The sequence below is a fragment of the Schistocerca piceifrons genome, chromosome 6, assembly GCF_021461385.2.
Source record: "Schistocerca piceifrons isolate TAMUIC-IGC-003096 chromosome 6, iqSchPice1.1, whole genome shotgun sequence".
Lineage (NCBI taxonomy): Eukaryota > Metazoa > Arthropoda > Insecta > Orthoptera > Acrididae > Schistocerca > Schistocerca piceifrons.
The window spans coordinates 83,482,645-83,510,314 of NC_060143.1; the positions used below are offsets into that span (position 1 = coordinate 83,482,645).

Sequence of the window (27,670 nt, forward strand, 5' to 3'; positions counted from 1 at the left end):
TGATGTGTGCACGTTGGTTCCTGACGTTTCCCGAAGCACCGCTCACAGAATTTTAACGGAAACATTGAACTACCGGAAGTTGTGCACAAGATGGGTGCCACGCATGCTGACTGAGGACCACATGTGGCAACGAGTTGATGCTTCCCGCGCATTTCTTCACCGCCTTGCAGCCGATCAGGACAACTTTCTGGACTCAATTGTCAGGGGTGACGAAACCTGGGCGTACCACTTCACACCTGAGACCAAGCAACAATCACGGCAGTGGTGGCATCCATCTTCGCCGAAGCCGCGGAGCTGGCGGCGAGCTGGTATGATATGGGCATACAAAAACTGCCACAGCGTCCACAAAAATGCATCGACAGAAATGGTGATTATGTCGAAAAATAGCTAAATGTTCAAGCTGTAAACTGACGTAAATCTTTGTAGAAATAAACAGGTCTATGTACTTATAAAAAAATAGGAGATCTTACTTTTGGGATTACCCTCGTACATGCGGTCTGCCTCCTAATGGTTTAGCTATGGTTGTTCTTCGCGTTTCCACTTCACTATCACGTCACCTACGCTCGACGTGGACAGCTTTAGAAAGGTAGAAATGTCCAAGACGAACTTTTTACTCATTTTACATCCAATGACTAGTCCACGTTCAGCGTCACAGAGCTCTCCTAGCCGACACATAGAGCTGTTAGTACTTCTCTATTGACAAAGCAGATACTGCTTCTTTACTAACAACACAATTCTCACAGCCTCTTTTTCTACTGCCGCCAGCGCCTCTCGCGGTAGTTAGTAGTAAATACCGCGTAAGACATACGGATACATTTGATCAGGTAGTGGACGATGGCCGTATTTCAGTATTCGACACTGAGATGACAAAAGTCATGGGATACCGATATGCACATACACGAGGTTAGTATCGCCAACACAGGGTGTAAAAGGGCAGTACATTGGCGGAGCTGTCATTTGTACTCGGAGATTCATGTGAAATGGTTTCCGACTTGATCATGGGCGCACGAGGGGAATTAATACACTTTGAACGAGGAATGGTAGTTGGCTAGACGCATTGGACATTCCATTTCGAAAATTGTTTGGGATCCGAAATCCAAAGTGTCAAGAGTCTGCCGAGAATACCAAATTTCGGGCATTACCTCTCACCACTGTCAACGCAGTGATCGACGGCCTTCACTTAACGACCGACAGAGCGGCGTTTGCGTAGAGTTGTCAATTCTAACAGACAAGCAACACTGCGTGAAATAACCTCAGAAATCAATGTGGAACGTACGTTAGCCGAGCGGTCCAAGGCGCTGCAGTCACGTACTGTGCGGCTGATCCCGGCGGAGGTTCGAGTCCTCCCTCGGACATGGGTGTGTGTGTTTGTCCATAGGATAATTTGGGTTAAGTAGTGTGGGACTGATGACAAAAATGGTTCAAATGGTTCTGAGCACTTTGGGACTTAACATCTGTGGTCATCAGTCCCCTAGAACTTAGAATTACTTAAACCTAACTAACCTAAGGACATCACAGACATCCATGCCCGAGGCAGGATCCGAACCTGCGACCGTAGCGGTCACGCGGTTCCAGACTGAAGCACCTAGAACCGCACGGCCACACCGGCCTGCTAGGGACTGACGACCTTAGCCATTAAGTCCCATAAGATTTCACATACTTTTTTTTTTTTTTGGAACTTCTCGTACATGCGGTATGCCTCCTAATGGTTTAGCTATGGTTGTTCTTCGCGTTTCCACTTCACTATCACGTCACCTACACTCCACGTGGACAGCTTTAGAATGGTAGAAATGTCCAAGACGTGTTCGTCAGGACAGTGCGACGAAATATGGCGTTAACTGGCTATGCGCTATGACAGCAAACAAACGACGCGAATACCTTTGCTAACAGCGCGCCATCGTCTGCTGCGCAACTCCTGGGCTCATGACCGTATGAGTTGGACCCTAGACGACTGAAAAATCTTAGCGTGGTCAGATGACTTCCGATTTCAGTTGGGAAGAGCTGATAGTAGAGTTCAAGCGTGGTGCTGATCTTACGAAGCCGTGGACCCAAGTTGTCAACAAGGCACTGTGGAAAATGGTGGTGGCTCCATAATAGTGTGGGCTGTGTTTGCCGAACGCTGTGGTCGAGCAGTTCTAGGCGCTTCAGTCCGTAACCGCGCTGCTACTACGGTCGCAGGTTCGAATCCAGCCTCGGGCAGGGATGTGTGTGATGTCCTTAGGTTAGTTAGGTTGAAGTAGTTCTAAGTCTAGGGGACTGATGACCTCAGAAGTTAAGTCCCATAGTGCTTAGAGCCATTTGAACCATTTGATTTTTGTGAGCTGTGTTTACATGGATCGTTGACTGGAAATGGTTACTTTCGGCTACTTGGAGACACTTGTAGCCATTCATGGACTTCATTTTGTTGGACAACGATGGAATTTTTATGTCGGACAATGCGCCATGTCACTGGGTCACAATTGTTCGCGATTGGTCTGAAGAACATTTTGAACATTTGGAACAAATGATTTATCACCCGACATGAATCTCATCCAACAAATATGTGACATAATCGAGAGGTCTGTTTGTGCACAAAATCCTTCACTGGCTACACTTTCGCAATAACGGAAGGCTTTAGAGACAATAAGGCTCAATATTTCGGCAGGGGACTTCCACTGACTTGCTGAGTTCATGCCACATCGATCTGCTGCCACACGCGGGGCAAAAAGAGGTCTGACACGATATTAGGAGATATCCCATGACTTCTGTCACCTCTGTTTTCTATGACCCTAAGAAGAAAGACGTTATAACCTTTCCTGCAGAACCTACTTCAACGCATTACTGATAAGAGAATTAGCTTACAGAGATTTGAAACTTGAGACGACGGGACGAGTGACAGGAGATTCTCTTCGTATGCCGAACTCGCGATGTTCAGTGTCCCCTCTCTTCGACACGTGTTGCTTGTTGACCTCTGCTCCAGTGCGTAGCGGGCTGGTTCATCATTCCGGACGCGATGTTTCGAGCGTTGCGAAATGTAGTGGGGTCAACGGCCGCTGTTGAATTTCACCTCCCGAATGAACTTTTCAGTCTGCAATACGCTTAAGACAGAAAAACAAAAATAATTACTTGATGTCTAATTCCATTGGAAACGCTGTGCACCACGCCCGTATTATTGTCCATATATTTTGGATAAATGGCAGCATCGGTCGTAAAGATTAAAATCCTTTATTTTACAGATCGATTTTGGTCACTGTGTGACCACCTTCAGTACAAACTATTATGATATGGAGGTACAAGATTCGATCTGTAAAATAAAAGATTTCAGTCTTTATTACCGATGCTGCCATTTGTCAAAAATATATTAAAAATAAGTACGACAGGTACTGAACAGAAGGGACGCCAAATTAATACCTATTGCTCTCAATTGTATAGTATTCAGGTTGCAGCCGGTGCATTTGAGTATTATTCGTAACTAGGTTTTAACTACAACTCCCGGTTACAGAAATGCGAGTAAAACTCATTGGCCTATTCGTTTGATCAATACGACGGCTGTATGATATCATCAGAGAGCAGTGGCAGCAACTGAAGCAGTTTTCTTGCTCGTTTTTAGGGTTCCTTGGCTGAATCCGTAAAAACGGAACCCTTATAAGATTACTGTGTTGTCCACCTGTTAAGACGGATAGGGGTATCAAGTTGAAATTTATGTCAAATACTATATTCTGCAGTCTCTTTGTGCTGTAAAAATTTAAGCTTCGAAGGCAATGCAGTCAAAAGAAGCGGTCATTTATGTCACTTATTTTGGCTCTCGCAAACTCACTCACCATACCCTCTAAATGAATATCTATGTCTATAATTAGTAGGTCCCGCTTAGAAGGTCAGGGCTGGGGGGGGGGGGGGGGGGGCGCTACACACAGCTGTGAAGAATGGACCGCGTCTTTTGTGTGTGTGTGTGTGTGTGTGTGTGAGTGTGTGTGTGTGTGTGTGATTACGTAGGTAAGAGTGTCTCGGGAAAGATCAAAAAGGGTCTGAGTCTCAAAGGCTGCAGGCCAAATACAGGAGAAGCATTGACTTGGGAAACCATCGGTAGTAAATTGTCGGAGCTGTGTTGGAACAGATCCAAAGAACCAGGTGCTAATAGAGAGCACTGAAACACGAAGCGTTGAAGGTACTTAAAGATGACTGAAGTCGGAGATAAGTTGAGCCGAAGTTTTTACGAAGACCTGACCGTGTTCAGAAAGGATAGATTAAATAGTTGGCGGTGGCGTGTTTGATACTGTTAGAAGTGGTTTATCTTGTAGCGAAATTGAAGTAGATAGTTCTTGTGAGTTAGTGTGGATAGAGGTTATATTTAACGACAGGAATGCATTTAGAGCTCTCGTTTATTAGCTGGTTTTGCTTTGAATGATCGTCTTTTCATATCTCATTGAGCATTTCTCATGGAACACCGTTTATAGTGATATTTACAAATGACACACACAAATCTTCCTACTGAACCAGTCTATCTATTAATGAAAAGCGTATTGAAATCCATACAGCAGTTCCTAAGATTAGCCTTCACATGCGGATGAGAGCCACGGCGTGGGACTTTAAAATACAGGGTGTCCGAGCTACAACTACACGAAAAGATTTGCTTATATTTCAGTACCTATTAAGGCTTGCCAACATTATACACAGGAGAACAAACATTTTTATACCTGTTGGTACAGATCAGTGTGGGCACCGTTTGTAGCTCAACAGATATCGAAACAGTACTCCGCTTCTCCCAACATGTTCATAAGCGTGACACGTGTTATGGTCTCTACTGCAGCGCAGACACATTTTCTCATATCTACTATATCTCAAACCCTTTTTCTGTAATAAACCCCCATGCTCTGAAATCCAGCGGAGTCAGATAGGGAGACCTAGAAGGCCAGGCAATGGAACCCTACCTCCCCTTTCCGATCCAAAGCTCAGGGAAAGTGTCATCGAGAACTGTGGTAATGTCCCCATGATAGTGGTGGAGAATCACGTCGGTATGCATCTATGGAACTGCACAGTTAGCCAACATGTCGAGACAAGTGTGTCCTGTTACTGGTGTGCATGCACCATGTGACCCAGCGCAGTTCATGAAATTGTGAGGATAACATCTTAGAGACTGACTCTATCTAACGCGTATTTACCCAACAACATAAAATGTCGAGTTCTTTCGTTGTAGGGATTTGTCTGCGTATACCTCTGTCCGGGACACCCTTTATGTTTAGGTAGATTGAAAAACACTGTTGACTGAAATGTTGGGTTCATACAGAAGTATTTTCTTTGTCCACACAAGGCATTTCTGGTTCAAAATGGCTGTGAGCACTATGGGACTTAACATCTATGGTCATCAGCCCCCTATAACTTGTAACTACTTAAACCTAACTAACCTAAGGACATCACACAACACCCAGTCATCACGAGGCAGAGAAAATCCCTAACACCGCCGGGAATCGAACCCGGGAACCCGGGTGCGGGAAGCGAGAACGCTACCGCATGACCACGAGCTGCGGACATGGTATTTCTTTGCGAATGTATCAACATACACTACTGGCCAATAAAATTGCTACACCACGAAGATGACGTGCTAAAGACGCGAAATTTAACCGACAGGAAGAAGATGCTATGATATGCAAATAATTAGCTTTTCAGAGCATTCACACAAGGTTGGTGCCGGTGGCGACACCTACATCGTGCTGACATGAGGAAAGTTTCCAACCGATTTCTCATACACAAACAGCAATTGACCGGCGTTGCCTGGTGAAACGTTGTTGTGATGCCTCGTGTAAGGAGGAGAAATGCGTACCATCACGTTTCCGACTTTGATAAAGATCGGGTTGTAGCCTATCGCGATTGCGGTTTATCGTATCGCGACATTGCTGCTCGCGCTGGTCGAGATCCAATGACTGTTAGCATAATATGGAATTGGTGGGTTCAGAAGGGTAATACGGAATGCCGTGCTGGATCCCAACGGCCTTGCATCACTAACAGTCGAGATGACAGGCACGTTATCCGCATGTCTGTAACAGATCGTGCAACCACGTCTCGATCCCTGAGTCAACAGATGGGGACGTTTGCACGACAACAACCATCTGCACGAACATTTCGACGACGTCTGCAGCAGCATGGACTATCAGCTCGGAGACCATGGCTGCGGTTACCCTTGATGCTGCCTCACAGACAGGAGCGCCTGCGATGGTGTACCCAACGACGAACCTGGGTGCACGAATGGCAAAACGCCTTTTTTCGGATGAATCCAGGTCCTGTTTACAACATTATGTTGGCCGCATCCGTGTTTGGCGACATCGCTGTGAACGCACATTGGAAGCGTGCATTCGTCATCGCCTTACTGGCGTATCACCCGGCATGATGGTATGGGGTGCCATTGGTTACTCGTCTCGGTCACCTCTTGTTCGCATTGACGGCACTTTGAACAGTGGACGTTACATTTCAGATGTGTTACGACCCATGGCTCTACCCTTCATTCGATCCCTGCGAAACCCTAAATTTCAGCAGAATAATGCCCGATCGCATGTTGCAGGTCCTGTACGGGCCTTTCTGGATACAGAAAATGTTCGACTGCTGCCCTGGCCAGCACATTCTCCAGGTCTCTCACCAATTGAAAACGTCTGGTCAGTGGTGCCCGAGCAACTGGCTCGTCGCAATACGCCAGTCACAGTCCAGAGGTGGTTGTTCTGGCTACTAATTTCTCAGGATCTATGCACCTAAATTGCGTGGAAATGTAATCAGATATCAGTTCTATTATAATATATTTGTCCAATGAATACCCGTTTATCATCTGCATTTCTTCTTGGTGTAGCATTTTTAATGACCAGTAGTGAACATAATGAGGCTTTAATGAACTATGTGTAATACAGACAATAAATTAGTTATAACATGTCCAAAACAAACTATAAATTTGTAGACCCATAGGGTGGTATCTTTACAATTACCAAAGGCAACTCATGACATAAGACGTTTCTATGTCGAGAATTACGCCAGCATGACCTTCTTCGAGCCTGTGTTTCAAGCAAATTTCCAGAGTTTCAGCAGTGTCTGATTAGCGACACGCGAACTATGAGACTTGTTGCTCCGCTCTCGCGCTCTTTTCTTTTTTCCGTGTATAGCAGAGCTGCACGGACGGCTAGCTGTAGGAACCTGTCCGGTGAAGCAAACAGGTGCGTGCAGTCGACTCGTGACCGGTCACGAGACTGCGAGGGGAAAGCGTTGCGGCAGGCGCGACAGCCGGTTGGGGAGCTACGGCCGCTCTCGTGGCTGAGTCAGCTGAGCAGCACCGAGCAGTGGGGGGCGAAGAGGCGGCTGACGATGGACAGACAAAACGAAAAAACTGTCCAGCTGCAAATACGACTCGCGCTCTGAAGGTTACCTACAAACTTAATTATGCATGTAGACAGTTCGACCATCCAGGTAGTCGAGAATTTAGACAACTTTTGCCTGTTATCGATATTGATACTGGCAAAACGCTTGTCCTGGAAATTCTAAGCCTATCGAGAATGTTTCAGATTTTGAAGCCGCGTAAGAAATGATAAAATAATATATCGACCAGGCTGTTCGCCGGGTGCCGGTCTCTCAATTTGACGCCACTTCGGCGACCTGCAGTCGATGAGGATGATAGGATGATGAGGAGGACATCACAGCACCTAGTCCCTGGGCGGAGAAAATACCCTGACCCAGCCGGTAGTCGAACCCGGGCCCAGAGGACTGACAATCCGTCACGCTGACCATTTATTTATTTATTTTGGTTGATCTCATTTTGTTCGTTAATGTTCGTCGTATTTCTTCTGGGCGGACGTCCCATGACGCTAGTTCAAGTTCATCGTTGACCCATTAACTCAGCTTTTTTTTATTACAGAGGGCGGCTAGCCCTCTGACCGAACACGCTGAGCTACCGTACCGGCTCCATTCAGCTACTGGGGGCGGACAATGGCAAAGTAACAGTTTTAGAGTTTATTCCTTTACATTTACTGTAATAACTTGCTCCTTGCCAGATTTCATGATCCTTTGCAACAGTAAGTACCCTACGGGTTTTGATGAATAAGTTTACGAGTATCAAAATATGTGACACACATAGTCGTATCTTTTGATTGCACTGACATAAACCCACGCGGAGTGGCCGCGCTGTTTGAGCCACCATGTCACGGACTGCGCGGCCGCTCCCGCAGGAAGTTCAAATCCTCCCTCGGGCATGGGTGAGTGTGTTGTTCTTAGCATAAGTTAGTTTAAGTAGTGTATAAGTCTAGGGACCGATGACTTCAGCAGTTTGGTCCCATAGGATATCACACACACACACGCATGGACAACATACGAGGTGCGACAATAAAGTAATGAGACTGATTTTCTTTGCAAGATGTGGCAACCCTGCAGACTTGCATAGGCACAATATCTTTGACCTTGGTCTATAAGCTGCTTCTAGTCCAAGCGGCACATCGATGCAGCTGCTCAGTCTTGAGTTGTGGTGTAATAAGTTAACATGTGTTTGTGTCTCTTGTCACGGAAATGGAACCACATAGTATTTCGCAACGGTATGCCATTTCTTTTTGCGTTAAATTGGGTGAAAAGGCGACGACAACATACGGTAAGCTTCAGAAGGCTTTTGGAGAGGAGGTTTTGTCAAGATTTTCATTGGCATAAAATGTTTAGTGAAGGCAGAACGAATGTTGAAGATGATGACCGCAGTGGACGACCATCAACCTCACGGACGGATGTCAACTTGGCCAGGGTGCGTGAACTCGTCCGATATGATCGAAGATTATCCGTGAAAATGTTTGCAGAAGAACTGAACATCAATTGAGAAACTGTATTTCTAATAATAACTGAAGATCTTGGCATGAGAAATATTTGTGCAAAAATGGTCCCCAAAAATCTCACACCACAACAACGAGAAACACGGAAAAATGTCGCAGCCGATCTGTTAGAGCAAACGGAAATCAATGCAGAATTGTTGAGCCGTGTTATCACTGGTGATGAAAGTTGGTTTGTTCAGTACGATCCAGAGACAAATGCCAAAGTTCTCAATGGTGCTCAAAGGGATCACCCAGACCAAAAAAAGCTCGCATGTCAAAGTCAAAAGTGAAATGTATGCTTGTGTGCCTCCTGGACAAACAGTTAACCAATATCACTACAAAGAAATTTTAGAAAGACTTCATAAAAGAGTTCTTCGTGTTCGTGCCAACATTGCTGATAATTGGATTCTGCATCAAGATAATGAGCCATTCCATACGGGTTTGAGATATGGTAGATTTGAGACAATTGGTCTGCCTTGCAGTAGAGACCATAACACGTGTCATGATTATGAACATGTTGCGGGAAGTGGAGTACTGTTTCGATAAACCCCCATGCTCTGAAATCCAGCGGAGTCAGATCGGGAGACCTAGAAGGTCAGGCAATGGGACCCCACCTCCCCTCTCCGATCCAAAGCTCAGGGAAAGTCTCATGGAGAAATGTGGTAATGTCCCCATGATAGTGGGGGACAGGGGGCGGCGCCATCGTTGTAGAAAATCACGTCGGTATGCATCCATAGAACTACACAGTTCACCAGCAATTTTTAACATCAAAACAAATTTCAGTACTACCACAGCCATCTTATTCAGCAGATATCGCCCCATGCGACTTTTTTCTATTTCCAAGAGTCAAAACGGCGGTCAAGGAACACCATTTTCAAACAACACAAGATGTCCAAAAAGCTGTGACGAGGGTCTTGGAGGATATTACAGAAGACGAGTTCCAGAAATGTTACCATCACTGGCACAAGCGCTAGAAAAAGTGTGTGCAATCAGAAGGGAACTATTTTGAAGGAGACAACACTAAACTTGTCTAAAACGGTAAGCAACATTTTTTTTCACATCAGTCTCATTACTTTATTGTCGCACCTCGTAAAATCTTACATTTACTACATTGCCAAGGGACTGTAGATCTTAGCATATGACATAAATTTCAACTTGATACGCCCGTCCGTTCCTGAGAAAAAGTGAATTTAACAGTCGGACGGACAGACAGACAGTTTCATTACAAATGACAATAAAATTTTTCTTCGTTTGATTAATTATTTTCGGATTTCTTTTCTATAGTTGTATTGTGTAACCTTGCTTCTCACCAAATTTCATGGTTCTTCGGCAAAAGGAAGCACCCTCTAAGATTTGATGAGTGAGTTTGCGAGCATAAAATATGCAACATAAATGACTATATATTTGACTTCAAAGATTAATTTTTTTTTTGCACCTACAAAGAACTGTAAACCTTGTATAAATGTCAACCTGATACATCTACCCATTCCTGAGAAAAAGGATTTTTAACAGTAGGACAACAAAGTGATCTTATAAGGATTCCGTCTTTCCCGATTGATGTATGGGACACGAAAAACGAAACGAAACCCCACGATCAGCCACTTAAGGCCGACAACCGAGTCAGCCTTAGCCATTTATCAGCGTATGTGGTATGGAGGGTCATGAGCTCAGCAACTGTACTCCCCGCCGCTGTCGACTATTAGACCCTGGAGTCGCTACATCTCAGTCAGGTAGTTCCCCAGTTAGCATCACGTGGCTAACTGCACCTCAGTCCAGCCCCTCCACCACGGAGAAATCCCTAACAGCATTGCAATCGAACTGGGTCCCCCGCATGAGAGCCTGTCGCCATGATCACCCGGCTGCAGAATGTTCAAATGCATGTGAAATCTTATGGGACTTAACTGCTAAGGTCATCAGTCACTAGGCTTACACACTACTTAACCTAAATTATCCTAAGGACAAACACACACACCCATGCCCGAGGGAGGACTCGAACCTCCACCGGGACCAGCCCCACAGTCCATGACTGCAGCGCCTAAGACCGCTTGGCTAATCCCGCGCGGCCCGGCTACAGAATCGGACTAGAAATACAGTTAGTTAAAAACAGTAATGATTTCGTGTGGCTCAAACCTCTTGGTGCTAGTCTTTCAGCTGGACACCACTTTCACGACTTGTGTGTCTCTACCCTACGAGCATAATGGAATGTAGCGAATTAAGTCGGGTGATGCTGAGGGAATTAGATTAGGAAATGAGACGCTTAAAGTAGTAAATTTGTTTTGCTATTTGGGGAGCAAAATAACTGATGATGGTCGAAGTAGAGAGGATATAAAATGTAGACTGACAATGGTAAGGAAAGCGTTTCTGAAGAGGAGAAATCTGTTAACATCGAGTCTAGATTTAAATGTCAGGAAGTCGTTTCTGAAAATGTTTGTATGGAGTGTATCCATGTATGGACGTGAAACGTGGACGATAAATAGTCTAGGCAAGAAAAGAACAGAAGCTTTAGAAATGTGGTGCTACAGAAGAATGCTGAAGATTAGATGGGTAGATCACATACCTAATGAGGAGGTATTGAATAGAATTGGGGAGAAGAGAAATTTGTGGCACAACTTGACTAGAAGGAGGGGTCGGTTGATAGGACATATTCTGAGGCATCAAGGGATCACCAATTTAGTATTGGAGGGCAGCGTGGAGGGTAAAAATCGTAGAGGGAGACCACGAGATGAATACACTAAACAGATTCAGAAGGATATAGGTTGCAGTAGGTACTGGGAGATGAAGAAGCTTGCACAGGATAGAGTAGCATGGAGAGCTGCATCAAACAGTCTCTGGACTGAGGACCACAACAACAACAACAACAACAACAACCCTACCCCAATAATCCTTTTGTGGAAAGAGGTCTTTCAGTTTACATGAATTAGGAACCACATGTCTTCCACCACCTCACTGAATCTCTTCCTGCACGTCTCGCAACGGTCGCTCTGCAAAAAATGGTTATTCAGGCTTTTGACAGGTCGTCACATTAATTTTTATTTATTTGTTTATACGTCAAGTTCCGTAGGACCGAATTGAGGAGAAAATCTCCAAGTTCATCCAAAGAGTCAGTATATGAAATTACAAGATAAAAGTAATAACAGATAAAAATAAAGTATTTATGAATCCAAAAAAGTCAAGCCATAAGTTTAAGTAAACGCAGTCTACAGTATAACATAAGAATCAGCTTGATTTTTCAAAGTACTCCTCAACAGAATAAAAGGAGTGACCTATGAGAAAACTCTTCAGTTTCGATTTGAAAGCGCGTGGATTACTGCTAAGATTTTTGAATTCTTTTGGTAGCTAATTGAAAATGGATGCAGCAGAATACTGCACTCCTTTCTGCACAAGAGTTAAGGAAGTCCAATTCAAATGCAAGTTGGATTTCTGCCGAGTATTGACTGAGTGAAAGCTGCTTATTCATGAGAATAAGCTGGGATATTGTTAACAATAAATGACAGTAAAGAATATATGTATTGAGAGACCAACGTCAAAATACCCAGGCTAGTGAACAAGAGTCGACAAGAGGCTCGCGAGCTTACACCACTTATTGCCCGAACCGCCCGTTTCTGAGCCAAAAATATCCTTTTAGAATGGGAAGATTTACCCTGCAGAGATAATACCAAACTTCATAAGCGAATGACAGTAAAGTAGACTTATTTCCTTGTCGAACGATCACTTAGTTCAGATACCGCTAGAATAGTAAAAATGCCAGCATTAAGTCTTTGAACAAGTCCCTGAACGTGGTCTTTCCACGACAGTTTACTACCTATCTGAAAACCTAGAAATTTGAACTGTTCAGTTTCACTAATCATATGTCCAATTTGTGAAATCAAAACGTCGGGTTTCGTTGAATTGTGTGTCAGAAACTGTAAAAACTGAGACTTACTGTGATCTTGCTTTAGTTTATTTTCTACAAGCAATGAACTTATGTCATGAACTGCACTATTTGAAACCGAGCCAATGTTACATCCAACATCCTTTACTACCAAGCTAGTGTCATCAGCAAACAGAAATATTTTAGAGTTACCCATAATACTAGAGGGCATACCATTTATATAAATAAAGAACAGGAGTGGCCCCAACACTGATCCCTGGGGCACCCTCCACTTCACAGTACCTCACTCAGGCCCGACATCACAGCCATTCTCAGCACTGTGAATAATGACTTTTGCTGTCTGTTGCTAAAGTAAGAGGTGAACCAATTGTGAGCTATTCCCCGTATTCCGTAATGGTCCAACTTCTGGAGCAATACTTTGTGATCAACACAATCAAATGCCTTAGTTAAATCAAAAAATATGCCAAGCGTTCGAAACCTTTTGTTTAACCCATCCAGTACCTCACAGAGAAAAAAGAATATAGCAAGAATATAGCATTTCCAGTTGTTGACGACTTCTAAAGGCGAACTACATTTGAGAGCAAATTATGTGACACAAAATGATCAATTATCCTTACACACACAACCTTTTCAATAGCTTCAGCAAACACTGACGGCACGGAAATAGATTTAAAATTGTCTACATTATCCCTTTCTCCTTTTTTATAAAGCAGCTTTACTACTCAGTACTTTAATCGTTAAGGAAAGTGACCATTCGTAGAGGAAAAATTACAAATATGGCTAAGTACAGGGCTAACATGTGCAGCACAGTACCTTAATATTCTGCTAGGCACTCCATCATATCCATCAGATCCCTGGTCTTCAGTGATTTAATTACTGACTCTATCCCACGCTCGCCTGTATCACAGAGAATTATTTCAGACATCAATTTTTATTTAATTCACCGGCAATGGTCAGAAAATGATTGTTAAATACTGTACACATATCTGATTTATCAGTAACATAAATATTTTAATGTGAACTGAATTTATATCTTCGACCTCGCACTGCTGACCAGACACTTCCTTCACAAGTGATCATATGGTTTTAATTTTATCCTGTGAATTAGCTATTCTATTTGCACACCACGTACTCTTTGCCTTCCTCATAACATTTTCAAGCACCAGCAATGGTCAGAAAATGATTGTTAACTACTGTACGTATATCTGATTTATCAGTAACAGAAATATTTTACTATGAACTGAATTTATATCTTCGACCTCGCGCTGCTGACCAGACACTTCCTTCACAACTGACCATATGGTTTTAATTTTATCCTGTGAATTAGCTATTCTATTTGCGCACCACGTACTCTTTGCCTTCCTCATAACATTTTCAAGCACTTTACAATACACTGTTTGTAGTGGGCAATTGTAGCTTGAATGTGACTACTTCTAACATTTTGATACAATTTCCGCTCTGTTCTACATGATATCCTTATCCCACTAGTCATCCACCCAGGCTGACTTTTACTGCTAGTACCCCGTTTAGGACGTTCTAATGGAAAGCAGCTCTCAAAGAGCATGAGAAATGTGTTAAGCAAAGCATTATATTTGTGATCTATGTTATTGGCACTATAAGCATCTTGCCACTGTTGTTCCTTGACGAGTTTTAAAAATCCTCTGTTTCTGTTGGATTAACTTTCCTACATGGTTTGTAATTATATGTGACTTTTGTTTGAGTACAAAAGCCTTTTTGTGTTGAAATTTGAGCATCATGGTCTGAAAGTCCTCTCAACCTTTTACTAACAGAATGCATATCTAGTAATGAAGAATGAATAATGTGATGGGCGGTGTATATCAATTTAATTACTAACTTTTGGGCCTAGTAGTCTAGTGACGAAAAGCATGCCTGGACAACGAAAAGTGGCGAGATCGAATCCTGGTCGACTCATGCAATATTTTAGTCTGCTTTTAACCTAGCCTTCATCTCTCAATGATGTGAATTATGCCAAAAACGACAATTTCCCCCCACAACTGTTGTAACTGGTCGCTGATATTTTGGATACTGGCGAGGTTGACGTCCGAGTAGCCACAACGCTTGTCCTTTCGGGAAGACGTGTGCCGAATTCGGTGGTCACCGGAATACCTCATCGTCAGGCAGACAGTTCATAGACACGCGTCCCACGTGTAAGCGAGCATTGACCAGTTGAAAAACGGTAACACCAAACTGTCGCGAGATGTCTGCGACGTGCCGGTATGCAATCAGAGTTCCTCATGTCGCTACTAGCCATGCTCTGAAGTCGTAACCAAAACCCTCCCACACAAAGACACTCACCTACGATTGTTATCCGGCAGAGCGCAGAACCGTGACTCATCGCTGAACACAGTGCGATGCCACTCATCAGCTTTCCATGTTTCCCTGTAACGGGACCACAAAACACAGTCGTTTGCGTTGCGGTGTTAGTGGTTGCCTGCGCAAGAGACGGTAATTGATGTGTGTGTGTGTGTGTGGGGGAGGGGGGGGGTTATCATGTGCTCGCTGCATAATGCAGAGATTCTCCGTTTCACTGCCCAGACTTGATCGATCGAAACCTTTGCAACTAGTATTCCTGCACTCACTTTCCATGCAGTCTTACATCGGGCCACTGTCACATCCGAATGGTTCACAAATCTGTATGTTTCTCTGTTCGACTAGTTAGCGAAATGAAAACCCATAATGGTGCCCCTTCCAAACTATCAGGTACCCATAACGGTGTATCACGTGAGTACTCGGCGTATCCGTCTCCTTCACAATGATCACTCAACATCTGACCATGTTCACGTCCCTTACGTACCCTACCGCGCCTACACGAACATCACTTGTGCATTCTGGAGACCGTTCCACCTGTAACAGAAACTTGCAACTCTTGTCATTTAGATACCCCCGATGGTACTATGTGTACAAGTTACATAGGCATCCGCCCACGTCTTCTGGATATTTAACTTTTTTCGTCAGGCAGTGTATTTAACTCTACAGAAATAAAGTGCTACATCTACTTTGTTTTCTTTTTTCCAAGTTTGATTTTCACTGCGTCCGGAAGTTACGAGTGAAGAAACTCGTTCCATCTGAACTGGTCAGTCTTCATCTGAGTGGGAATTAATTACATGTGGTGTTCCTCAAGGTTCTATCTTGGGTCCATTGCTTTTTCTTGTGTACATTAACGACCTCTCGTCTGCTACATTGCCAGATGCTAAGTTTGTTTTGTTTGCAGATGATACAAACATAGCAATACGTATCAAGTCAAATACAGATTTAGAAATAGCTGCTAATCAAATTTTCACTGACATTAATAAATGGTTTAAAGCTAATTCACTGTCATTAAACTTTGAAACGACCCACTATTTGCAGTCCAGAACCCGTAAGACAATTCCTTCCAGCATGTGCAGATCGAAGAGGTTGAGAGTGTTAAATTTCTGGGATTACAACTCGATAATAAATTCAGTTGGGAAGCACATACCACATAACTGCTTAAGCGGCTAAACAAGTCTGTATTTGCAGTGGGAATGATGTCAGATGTAGGAAATATAAATATAAAAAAAACTTGAATACTTTTCTTATTTTCATTCTATTATGTCATGCGGGATCGTATTCTGGGTTAACTCATCAAACCGAGCAAAAGTTTTTAGTGTGCAAAAGCGTGTAATGAGAATCATGTTGTGTCTAGGCAAGACAGCCTAGACACAATGAGAGGAAGTCGCAAGGCACGCGCTTAAACTCACGCAGGCTGGCGTGAGGTCTGAAACAGGATACGTAATGAATGCTATAAAGAAAAGTACGTAGCTTCTGGAATACTTAACTTTAATCCATAATTGTAGAACATCGCTCTTGATGATACATGCTTCATAATATTAATTAGCAATTGAATACGGCGCCTTGCTAGGTCGTAGCAAATGTAGCTGAAGGTTAGGCTAACTATCGTCTCGGCAATTGAGAGCGTATTTGTCAGTGATCCCCTTCTGGCAAAGTCGTCTGTACAACTGGGGCGAGTGCTAGTACGTCTCTCTAGACCTGCCGTGTGGTGGCGCTCGGTCTGCTATCACTGACAGTGGCGACACGCGGGTCCGGCGTATACTAATGGACCGCGGCCGATTTAAAGTGCTACCACCTAGCAAGTGTGGTGTCTGGCGGTGACACCACAATCATTTGTGGTGTAAATTCTAAAATATCATGTAGAAATCTATTCAAGGAACTTTGTATTCTAACCACTGCTTCTCAGTATATTTATTCCTTAATGGAATTTGTTGCATGTAATATATTTCTATTTCCACCAATAATTCAATACATAGTGTCTGGAGTGGCCGAGCGGTTCTAGGCGCTACAGTCTGGAACCGCGCAACCGCTACGGTCGCAGGTTCGAATCCTACCTCGGGTATGGACGTGTGTGGTGTCCTTAGGTTAGTTAGGTTTAAGTAGTTCTAAGTTCTAGGGGACTGATGACTACAGCAGTTAAGTCCCATAGTGCTCAGAGCCATCTGAACATAGTATCAATACTAGGAATAAGAACAATCTACGTAAAGACCTACAACCACTTACTTTGCTCCAAAAATGGGTCCAATATTCAGGAAAACACATTTTTAATAAATTGCCAGCAACCATTAAAAACTTGGTTTCAGATAAAGCACGGTTTAAACTGAGTTTGAAAAACTTTTTGATAGGCAACTCCTTCTGCTCTACAGATGAATATCTTAGCAGAGACTGTTAGGCCGGCTTAAGCTAAATGTCTGTTAGATTTCAGATTTGATAGTACTTTGTCACAACAATCAAGATTAGGTATTTTGTGTATGATAAATTTATTAATAGTGCATAACAATGTTTCATTCTGACAGCGTACTAATTCTGTAAATAGTAGCTGTTCCATTTTATTGTATTGTATTAACCTATTCTGACAATCTCCTGACAAATGATCAGGGTAGTAAGTATTATATTCAAATGTTTTATGTTATACTCTGACAGCCCGCATCTCGTGGTCGTGCGGTAGCGTTCTCGCTTCCCACGCACGAGTTCCCGGGTTCGATTCCCGGCGGGGTCAGGGATTTTCTCTGCCTCGTGATGGCTGGGTGTTGTGTGATGTCCTTAGGTTAGTTAGGTTTAAGTAGTTCTAAGTTCTAGGGGACTTATGACCATAGATGTTAAGTCCCATAGTGCTCAGAGCCATTTTTGAACCATACTCTGACATGTTCCACGCCCTCGAGAATCATCTCGTTTTTTGGGTCTATGGAAAGAAAACTGAATCTAACCTGGTGACTGCGGATTAGATCCACTCCTGTCCTCTTCGGCAACAGGCTCTGGCGGGGGGGGGGGGGGGGGGGGGGGGTGACGCGGCGTAGCGCGCCCTTGGCAATGGCTGCATGCACCGACCGCGCAAAGCCTCTCGCCAAGGACGTGGAGCCCATTGAGTGCCACATGTTTCTCTCCCCACCGCCGTCTGCACACGCAGCTGTTGGCTTCGAACGGACTCGCCAGGCTCAGTCTATGTCTTCATCCATACTTTTCAGAGCACTGCACAGCATGTCAGGTTCGAAATTATACAGGCGATGGGGGACGCCTGTGAGAAGAATTTGACAGTTCTCGGAAAGACCTAAGCCGAAACAAGTCCCCTGGAGTAAACGACATTCTCGCAGAATTACTACGATCTTTAAGAGAGTCAGCCTCAAAAATCTCTTCCAGCTTGTATGCAAAATATATCAGGTACATGAAATGCCGTCATACTTCAATAAGAATTTATTAATTGGTATTCCAACGAAAGCAGGTGCTAGCAGATGTGATTAGAACCATCAGTTTAATAAGTCGTGGTTGAAAGATAGTGACAAATTGTTTACAGTAGAATGGATAGTGATAGAAATCGACTTTAGGGGAACATCAGTTTGGGTTCCGAAAAAAAATTTAAGTAAACGTGAGGCTATACTGACTCCACGACCTATCTCAGAAAGTAGATTGAAGAAAGGCAAGCGTACGTTTATAGCATTTGTATATTTAGACAAAACGTTCGACAACATTGACTGGATTACACTGAAATTCTGGAGGTAGCAGAGGCAAAATTTTCTACAATTTGTACGCTTCAGTGACAAGATCGTAATTATAAGAGTCGAAGGGGATGGAAGGGATACAGTAGCTGAGAAGGGAGTGAGGCAGGGTTGTAGCCTATTCCTGCACGTAGAGCAAGCAGTAGGGGAAATTAAAGAGATATTTCGAAAGGAAATTAAAATTCAGGTAGAGGAAATCAAACTTTACTGTTTTCCCATTAACATAGTGATTCAGTCAGGGATGGGAAATAACTTGGAAGAGTAGTTGAACGGCATAGATACTGGCCGCAATAGATATACTGAGGTGGCAAAAGTCAGGGGATACTTCTTAATATCGTGTCGGACCTCCTTTTGCCCGGCATAGCACGGCAACTCGAAGTGGCTTGGACTCATCAAATCGTTGGAAGTCCCGCGCAGAAATATTGAGCCATGTTGCCTCTATAGCCGTCCATAATTGCCAAAGTACTGCCGGTATTTTTTTGCACGAACCGACCTCTCGATTACCTCCCACAAATTTTCGATGAGATTCATGTCGGGCGATTTGGATGGCCTAATCATTCGCTTGAATTGTCCAGAATATCCTCGACACCGATGGCAAATAATTTTGGCCCGACGACATGGCACATTGTCATCCACAAAAATTCCGTCGTTGTTTGAGAACATGAAGTCCGTAAATGGCAGAAAATAGTCTCTAAGTACATAACCATTTCGAGTCAGTGATCGATGCAGTTCCAAGTAAACACATCCCACATCGTTATGGAGCCACCAATAACTTACAAAGCGATCGGTTAATAATTCGATCGTTTCCAAATGTATTTCAGAGGAGCAGGTGAACTTCACGAGCGACGTGCTGTGGAACCCCATCTTGCACGAAAAGTTGAGTTCAATGCGTCTCTCTCCTGTAGGGAGGAAATGGCATGCACATCGCAGTAATGCTGGCTTGTCACACTGCACGTCTTTGTTTCTTGAGTCCCAACCTGTTCAAAAAAGAATGGGCCAATGATGGACGTAGCCGCGAAAGTGCTGTGACACGTTCAGCATACAGAGGAACTTCATGCACAGTGACTGGAGGTGAAGATCCCCACACTCGGCAGTTCTGTGTGTTCACCTCGCCCGTCACAGAAAAATGAGCTTCGTCTGTCCATAGGATGGTTCAGCGCGAGCCCTCGTCAGCTTCAATCCTTGCGAGAAAGTGGAGAGCGAAGTCAAACACGTCGTTGGGCGTCCTGTGGTGCAAGCTGCTGTATGATATGGATCTTGTACGGATACCGTTCGAGAATGGTTCAAAGCACCTTCCGTACAGTGGACCGCGGGATGTTCAACTCTCGTGACAAAGCACGCACACTGCCGGACGATCGGTAGTTTGATGTCTGCCATAGCAACAGCGATTTCATCAATCACCTGTGGTGCAACCGGTTGTCGGCCTCTTCCCGGAGCGAGCCCAGCTCTCCAGTTGATTCGAACTTCTTCATCACAATCCGCACAGCGGGTGAAGAAAGAGTACCTTTCCGTAATACACCACTGGCCATTAAAATTGCTACACCACGAAGATGACGTGCTACAGACGCGAAACTTAACCGACAGGAAGAAGATGCTGTGATATGCAAATGATTAGCTTTTCAGAGCATTCACACAAGGTTGGCGCCGGTGGCGACACCTACAACGTGCTGACATGAGGAAAGTTTCCAACCGATTTCCCATACACAAACAGTAGTTCACCGGCGTTGTCTGGTAAAACGTTGTTGTGATGCCTCGTGTAAGGAGGAAAAATGGGTACCATCACGTTTCCGACTTTGATAAAGGTCGGATTGTAGCCTATCTCGATTGCGGTTTATCGCGACATTGCAGCTCGCGTTGGTCGAGATCCAATGACTGTTAGCAGAATATGGAATCGGTGGGTTCAGGAGGGTAATACGGAACGCCGTGCTGGATCACAACGGCCTCGTATCACTAGCAGTCGAGTTGACAGGCATCTTATCCGCATGGCTGTAACGGATTGTGCAGCCACGTCTCGATCCCTGAATCAACAGATGGGGACGTTTGCAAGACACAACCATCTCCACGAACAGTTCGACGACGTTTGCAGCAGCATGGACTATCAGCTCGGCGACCATGGCTGCGGTTACCCTTGACGCTGCATCGCAGACACGAGCGCCTGCGGTGGTGTACTCAACGACGAACCTAGGTGAACGAATGGCAAAACGCCATTTTTTCGGATGAATCCAGGTTCTGTTTACAGCATCATGATGGTCGCATCCGTGTTTGGCGACATCGCGGTGAACGCACATTGGAAGCGTGTATTTGTCATCGCCATACTGGCGTATCACCTGGCGTGATGGTATGGGGTGCCAATGGTTACTCGTCTCGGTCACCTCTTGTTCGCATTGACGGCACTTTGAACAGTGGACGTCACATTTCAGATGTCGTGGCTCTACCCTTCATGCGATCCCTGCGAAATCCTACATTTCAGCAGGATAATGCACGACCGCATGTTGCAAGTCTCGTACGGGCCTTTCAGGATACAGGAAATGTTCGATTGCTGCCCTGTCCAGCACATTCTCCAAATCTCTCACCAACTGAAAACGTCTGGTCAATGGTGGCCGAGCAACTGGCTCGTCACAATACGCCAGTCACTATTCTTGATGAACTGTGGTATCGTGTTGAAGCTGCATGGGCAGCTGTACCTGTACACGCCATCCAAGCTCTGTTTGACTCAATGCCCAGGCGTATCAAGGCCGTTATTACCGCTAGAGGTGGTTGTTCTGGGTACTGATTTCTCAGGATCTATGCACCCAAATTGCGTGAAAATGTAATCACATGTCAGTTCTAGTATAATATATTTGTCCAATGAATACCCGTTTATCATTTGCATTTTTTCCTGGTGTAGCAATTTTAATAGCCAGTAGTGTACTTTCAGTCGGCGATATTTTCGAAGTGCAGCTGCAGTATTACTATTGTTTTGATAAAAGAGCTTCACCAGTACCGCACTCCTCCTTTTGCCCAAGCTTATGTCGACACGTCAAGTGCACTGCGACTGCTCACGTGTGTGAGACTATGAATCACGATGACTGATCACAGCACCTCGTGGCCGTAGTTATAATTGGACGATGGGTGTGATGCGTGGAAATCATGCACCCCACACTCTAGCCATTAATGCTACCAAGTCTGGTACCCGTGCGGTAATTAGTTTCCTTGTTGTAACGTGTTAAATAGGGAAGTTTAATTATCCCCCCATGAACCATGGACCTTGCCGTTGGTGGGGGGGCTTGCGTGCCTCAGCGATACAGATAGCCGTACCGTAGGTGCAACCACAACAGAGGGTTATCTGTTGAGAGGCCAGACAAACATGTGGTTCCTGAAGAGGGGCAGCAGCCTTTTCAGTAGTTGCAGGGGCAACAGTCTGGATGATTGACTGATCTGGCCTTGTAACATTAACCAAAACGGCCTTGCTGTGCTGGTACTGCGAACGGCTGAAAGCAAGGGGAAACTACAGCCGTATTTTTTCCCGAGGACATGCAGCTTTACTGTATGATTAAATCATGATGGCGTCCTCTTGGGTAAAATATTCCGGAGGTAAAATAGTCCCCCATTCGGATCTCCGGGCGGGGACTACTCAAGAGGACGTCGTTATCAGGAGAAAGAAAACTGGCGTTCTACGGATCGGAGCGTGGAATGTCAGATCCCTTAATCGGACAGGTAGGTTAGAAAATTTAAAAAGGGAAATGGATAGGTTAAAGTTAGATATAGTGGGAATTAGTGAAGTTCGGTGGCAGGAGGAACTAGACTTTTGGTCAGGTGATTACAGTGTTATAAATACAAAATCAAATAGGGGTAATGCAGGAGTAGGTTTAATAATGAATAAAAAAATAGGAGTGCGGGTTAGCTACAACAAACAGCATAGTGAACGCATTATTGTGGCCAAGATAGGCACAAAGCCCATGCCTACTACAGTAGTACAAGTTTATATTCCAACTAGCTCTGCAGATGATGAAGAAATAGATGAAATGTACGACGAGATAAAAGAAATTATTCAGGTAGTGAAGGGAGACGAAAATTTAATAGTCATGGGTGACTGGAATTCGTCAGTAGGAAAAGGGAGAGAAGGAAACATAGTAGGTGAATATGGATTGGGGGAAGAAATGAAAGAGGAAGCCGCCTTGTAGAATTTTGCACAGAGCACAACTTAATCATAACTAACACTTGGTTCAAGAATCATAAAAGAAGGTTATATACCTGGAAGAATCCTGGAGATACTAAAAGGTATCAGATAGACTATATAATGGTAAGACAGAGATTTAGGAACCAGGTTTTAAATTGTAAGACATTTCCAGGGGCAGATGTGGATTCTGACCACAATCTATTGGTTATGAACTGCAGATTTAAACTGAAGAAACTGCAAAAAGGTGGGAATTTACGGAGATGGGGCCTGGATAAACTGAAAGAACCAGAGGTTGTAGAGAGATTCAGGGAGAGCATAAGGGAAAAATTGACAGGAATGGGGGAAAGAAATACAGTAGAAGAAGAATGGGTAGCTCTGAGGGATGAAGTAGTGAAGGCAGCAGACGATCAAGTAGGTAAAAAGACGAGGGCTAATAGAAATCCTTGGGTAACAGAAGAAATATTTAATTTAATTGATGAAAGGAGAAAATATAAAAATGCAGTAAATGAAGCAGGCAAAAAGGAATACAAACGTCTCAAAAATGAGATCGACAGGAAGTGCAAAATGGCTAAGCAGGGATGGCTAGAGGACAAATGTAAGGATGTAGAGGCTTGTCTCACTAGGGGTAAGATAGATATTGCCTACAGGAAAATTAAAGAGACCTTTGGAGAGAAGAGAACCACTTGTATGAATATCAAGAGCTCAGATGGCAACCCAGTTCTAAGCAAAGAAGGGAAGGCAGAAAGGTTGAAGGAGTATATAGAGGGTTTATACAAGGGCAATGTACTTGAGGACAATATTATGGAAATGGAAGAGGATGTAGATGAAGATGAAATGGGAGACATGATACTGCGTGAAGAGTTTGACAGAGCACTGAAAGACCTGAGTCGAAACAAGGCCCCGGGAGTAGACAACATTCCATTAGAACTACTGATGGCCTTGGGAGAGCCAGTCATGACAAAACTCTACCATCTGGTGAGCAAGATGTATGAGACAGGCGAAATACCCTCAGACTTCAAGAAGAATATAATAATTCCAATCCCAAAGAAGGCAGGTGTTGACCGATGTGAAAATTACCGAACTATCAGTTTAATAAGTCACAGCTGCAAAATACTAACGCGAATTCTTTACAGACGAATGGAAAAACTGGTAGAAGCGGACCTCGGGGAAGATCAGTTTGGATTCCGTAGAAATGTTGGAACACGTGAGGCAATACTAACCTTACGACTTATCTTAGAAGAAAGATGAAGAAAAGGCAAACCTACGTTTCTAGCATTTGTAGACTTAGAGAAAGCTTTTGACAATGTTAACTGGAATACACTCTTTCAAATTCTGAAGGTGGCAGGGGTAAAATTCAGGGAGCGAAAGGCTATTTACAATTTGTACAGAAACCAGATGGCAGTTACAAGAGTAGAGGGGCATGAAAGGGAAGCAGTGGTTGGGAAGGGAGTGAGACAGGATTGTAGCCTCTCCCCGATGTTATTCAATCTGTATATTGAGCAAGCAGTAAAGGAAACAAAAGAAAAATTCGGAGTAGGTATTAAAGTCCATGGAGAAGAAATAAAAACTTTGAGGTTCGCCGATGACATTGTAATTCTGTCAGAGACAGCAAAGGACTTGGAAGAGCAGTTGAACGGAATGGACAGTGTCTTGAAAGGAGGATATAAGATGAACATCAACAAAAGCAAAACGAAGATAATGGAATGTAGTCAAATTAAATCGGGTGATGCTGAGGGGATTAGATTAAGAAATGAGACACTTAAAGTAGTAAAGGAGTTTTGCTATTTAGGGAGTAAAGTAACTGGTGATGGTCGAAGTAGAGAGGATATAAAATGTATACTGGCAATGGCAAGGAAATCGTTTCTGAAGAAGAGAAATTTGTTAACATCGAGTATAGATTTAAGTGTGAGGAAGTCGTTTCTGAAAGTATTTGTATGGAGTGTAGCCATGTATGGAAGTGAAACATGGACGATAACCAGTTTGGACAAGAAGAGAATAGAAGCTTTCAAAATGTGGTGCTACAGAAGAATGCTGAAGATAAGGTGGGTAGATCACGTAACTAATGAGGAGGTATTGAATAGGATTGGGGAGAAGAGAAGTTTGTGGCACAACTTGACTAGAAGAAGGGATTGGTTGGTAGGACATGTGTTGAGGCATCAAGGAATCACAAATTTAGCATTGGAGGGCAGCGTGGATGGTAAAAATCGTAGAGAGAGACCAAGAGATGAATACACTAAGCAGATTCAGAAGGATATAGGTTGCAGTAAGTACTGGGAGATGAAGAAGCTTGCACAGGATAGAGTAGCATGGAGAGCCGCATCAAACCAGTCTCAGGACTGAAGACCACAACAACAACAACAACAATTATAACCACCCGGTAGGACGGCAGAAGACTACATAGATTTTGGAGTATGTAGACACTTCCTTATAACATTTTAGTGTTTAACGTGACGAGGCTCGGTGTCAGCAGAATGGGTCTGTTTTCAGGACGGCGGGCGTGACGGGCACGATCAACACGAACGGCCAGCCTAGGCAGTTGAAGCTGTTCCACAAGCTGAGCACGTACATCATGCAGGAGGACCTGCTGCAGCCGCACATGACCGTCCAGGAGAACATGGAGATGGCCGCCTCGCTCAAAGTGGGCCGCGAGATGTCGCACGACGAGCAGGTCGCCGCCGTAAGTACCTCAGCATTCCAGTCCTCCAGAGTCACGTGCTGCTGTCTCACGCTGGAAACACCACTGTTAAAATTAATAACAACTCTAGGGTAGGTGGGGGTTAATCCCGCACCGAGCTTCTTAACTGACTGCCTTCGATTCAGGGGTTGACCACCAGATGCCAGGTTTGTCTTGCATTGTATTGTATTGTATGTTATCCGGGGGCCTAGAAACGACGGAGACGCTCCGTCCCCGCCGCAGTCCCACGACGACTACCAAAGTCCACTTCACCCCTCCGCCGCCCCATACCGAACCACTCTTTCAGGCTTACTGTGCGGTTCGACCCCGGGGACGCGCCCCCGCCCCCCCCCCCCCCCCTCCCTCTGCAGGGAATGTCTCATACCAGACGAGTATAACCCCTATGTTTGCTTGGTAGAGTAATGGTGATGTAGGCATAAGTGGAGAACTTGTTTGCGCAGCAATCGCCGACATAGTGTAGCTGAGGCGAAATAAGGGAAACCAGCCCGCGTTCGCCAAGGCAGATAGAAAAGCGCCTAAAAACCATCCACAGATTGGCCGGCTCACCGGACCTCGATACAAGTGGATTCGTGCCTGGGACGAGGCGCTCCTTCCCAATCCGGAAAGCCGTGCCTTAGTCCGCACGGCTAACCGGGCGGGCATCAGGGTTGTCTTACCCCCAGAGATAAGAAAACAAGAAAAGTCTGCTTTTTTCACTTACATGTCATTTTTCCGGTGTTTTACTCGAATACAACGCACACTGATATGAAAAAAGTCGTGCGAATACCTCCTAATACCGTGTTGGACCTCCTTTCGCCGGCGTAGTTGCGGCAACTCAATTTGGCATAGACTCAACAAGTGGTTGGAAGTCCCTTGCATAAATATTGAGCCATGCTGCCTCTATAGCCGCCTATAATTGCGAAACTGTTGCCGGTGCAGGGTTGTGTGCACGAACTGACCCCTCGATTATGTCCCATAAAAGTTCGATGGGATTCACGTCGGGCGATCTGAGTCGCCAAATCATTCGCTCGAAATGTGCAACCAATCGCGGACATTTGCGGCCCGGTGGCATGGCGCATTGTCATCCATAAAAATCCCAGCGTTCTTCGGCAACATGACATACGTGAATGGCTGCAATTGGTCTCCGAGTAGCTGACCATCCAGAGGACTCAGTACATCCCATATAAACACAGCCCACATCACTAGGTAGCCACCAACGGCTTTGCCGGCCGGGGTGGCCGAGCGGTTCTAGGCGCTACAGTCTGGAACCGCACGACCGCTGCGGTCGCAGGTTCGAATCCTGCCTCGGGCATGGATGTGTGTGTGTGATGTCCTTAGGTTGGTTAGGTTTAAGTAGTTCTAAGTTCTAGGGGACTGATGACCTCAGACGTTAAGTCCCATAGTGCTCAGAGCCATTTGAACCATTTTTTGAACCACCAACGGCTTTCAAAAATGGCTCTGAGCACTATGGGACTTAACATCTGTGGTCATCAGTCCCCTAGAACTTAGAACTACTTAAACCTAACTAACCTAAGGACATCACACACATCTATGCCCGAGGCAGGATTCGAACCTGCGACCGTAGCGGTCACGCGGTTCCCAACTGAAACGCCTAGAACCGCACGGCCACACCGGCCGGCCAACGGCTTTCACTGTGCCTTGTTGACAACTTGGATCCGTGGCTTCGCGGCGTCTGCGCCACACTCGAACCATACCACCAGCTCTTACCAACCGAAACCACGATTCATCTGGCGTGCCATGGCTTTCCAATCGCGTATTGTGCAACGGTTAAGGTCACGAGCCCAGGAGAGGTTCTGCAGGCGACGTCGTGCTGTAGCAAAGGTACCGGAGTCGGCGCCTGCTGCCATAGCCCATTAACACCAAATTTCGCCACACTGTCCTTACGGATATGTTCGTCGTTCGTTCCAAATTTATTTATGAGGTTATTCAAAAATGTGTATGAATACCTAAGCGTCCAAACTGCTGAGGTCATCGGTCCCTAGACTTACACACTACTTAAACTAACTTCACCTAAGTCATGCTAACAAGGGAACCTCCCCATCGCATCCCCCTCAGATTTAGTTATAAGTTGGCACAGTGGATAGGCCTTGAAAAAATAAACACAGA

General features: G+C 44.7%; 1 protein-coding gene across 1 annotated transcript in view; it reads left to right on the plus strand.

Annotated features, from left to right (window-relative positions):
• Nucleotides 1-27,670, plus strand: part of LOC124802712 (ATP-binding cassette subfamily G member 4-like) — a 338,917-nt gene that overhangs the window by 229,058 nt on the left and 82,189 nt on the right. The window contains exon 3 of the mRNA XM_047263675.1: nucleotides 25,357-25,546. Coding sequence (XP_047119631.1) covers nucleotides 25,357-25,546 — 190 coding nt within the window. The remainder of the gene's footprint in view (nucleotides 1-25,356; nucleotides 25,547-27,670) is intronic.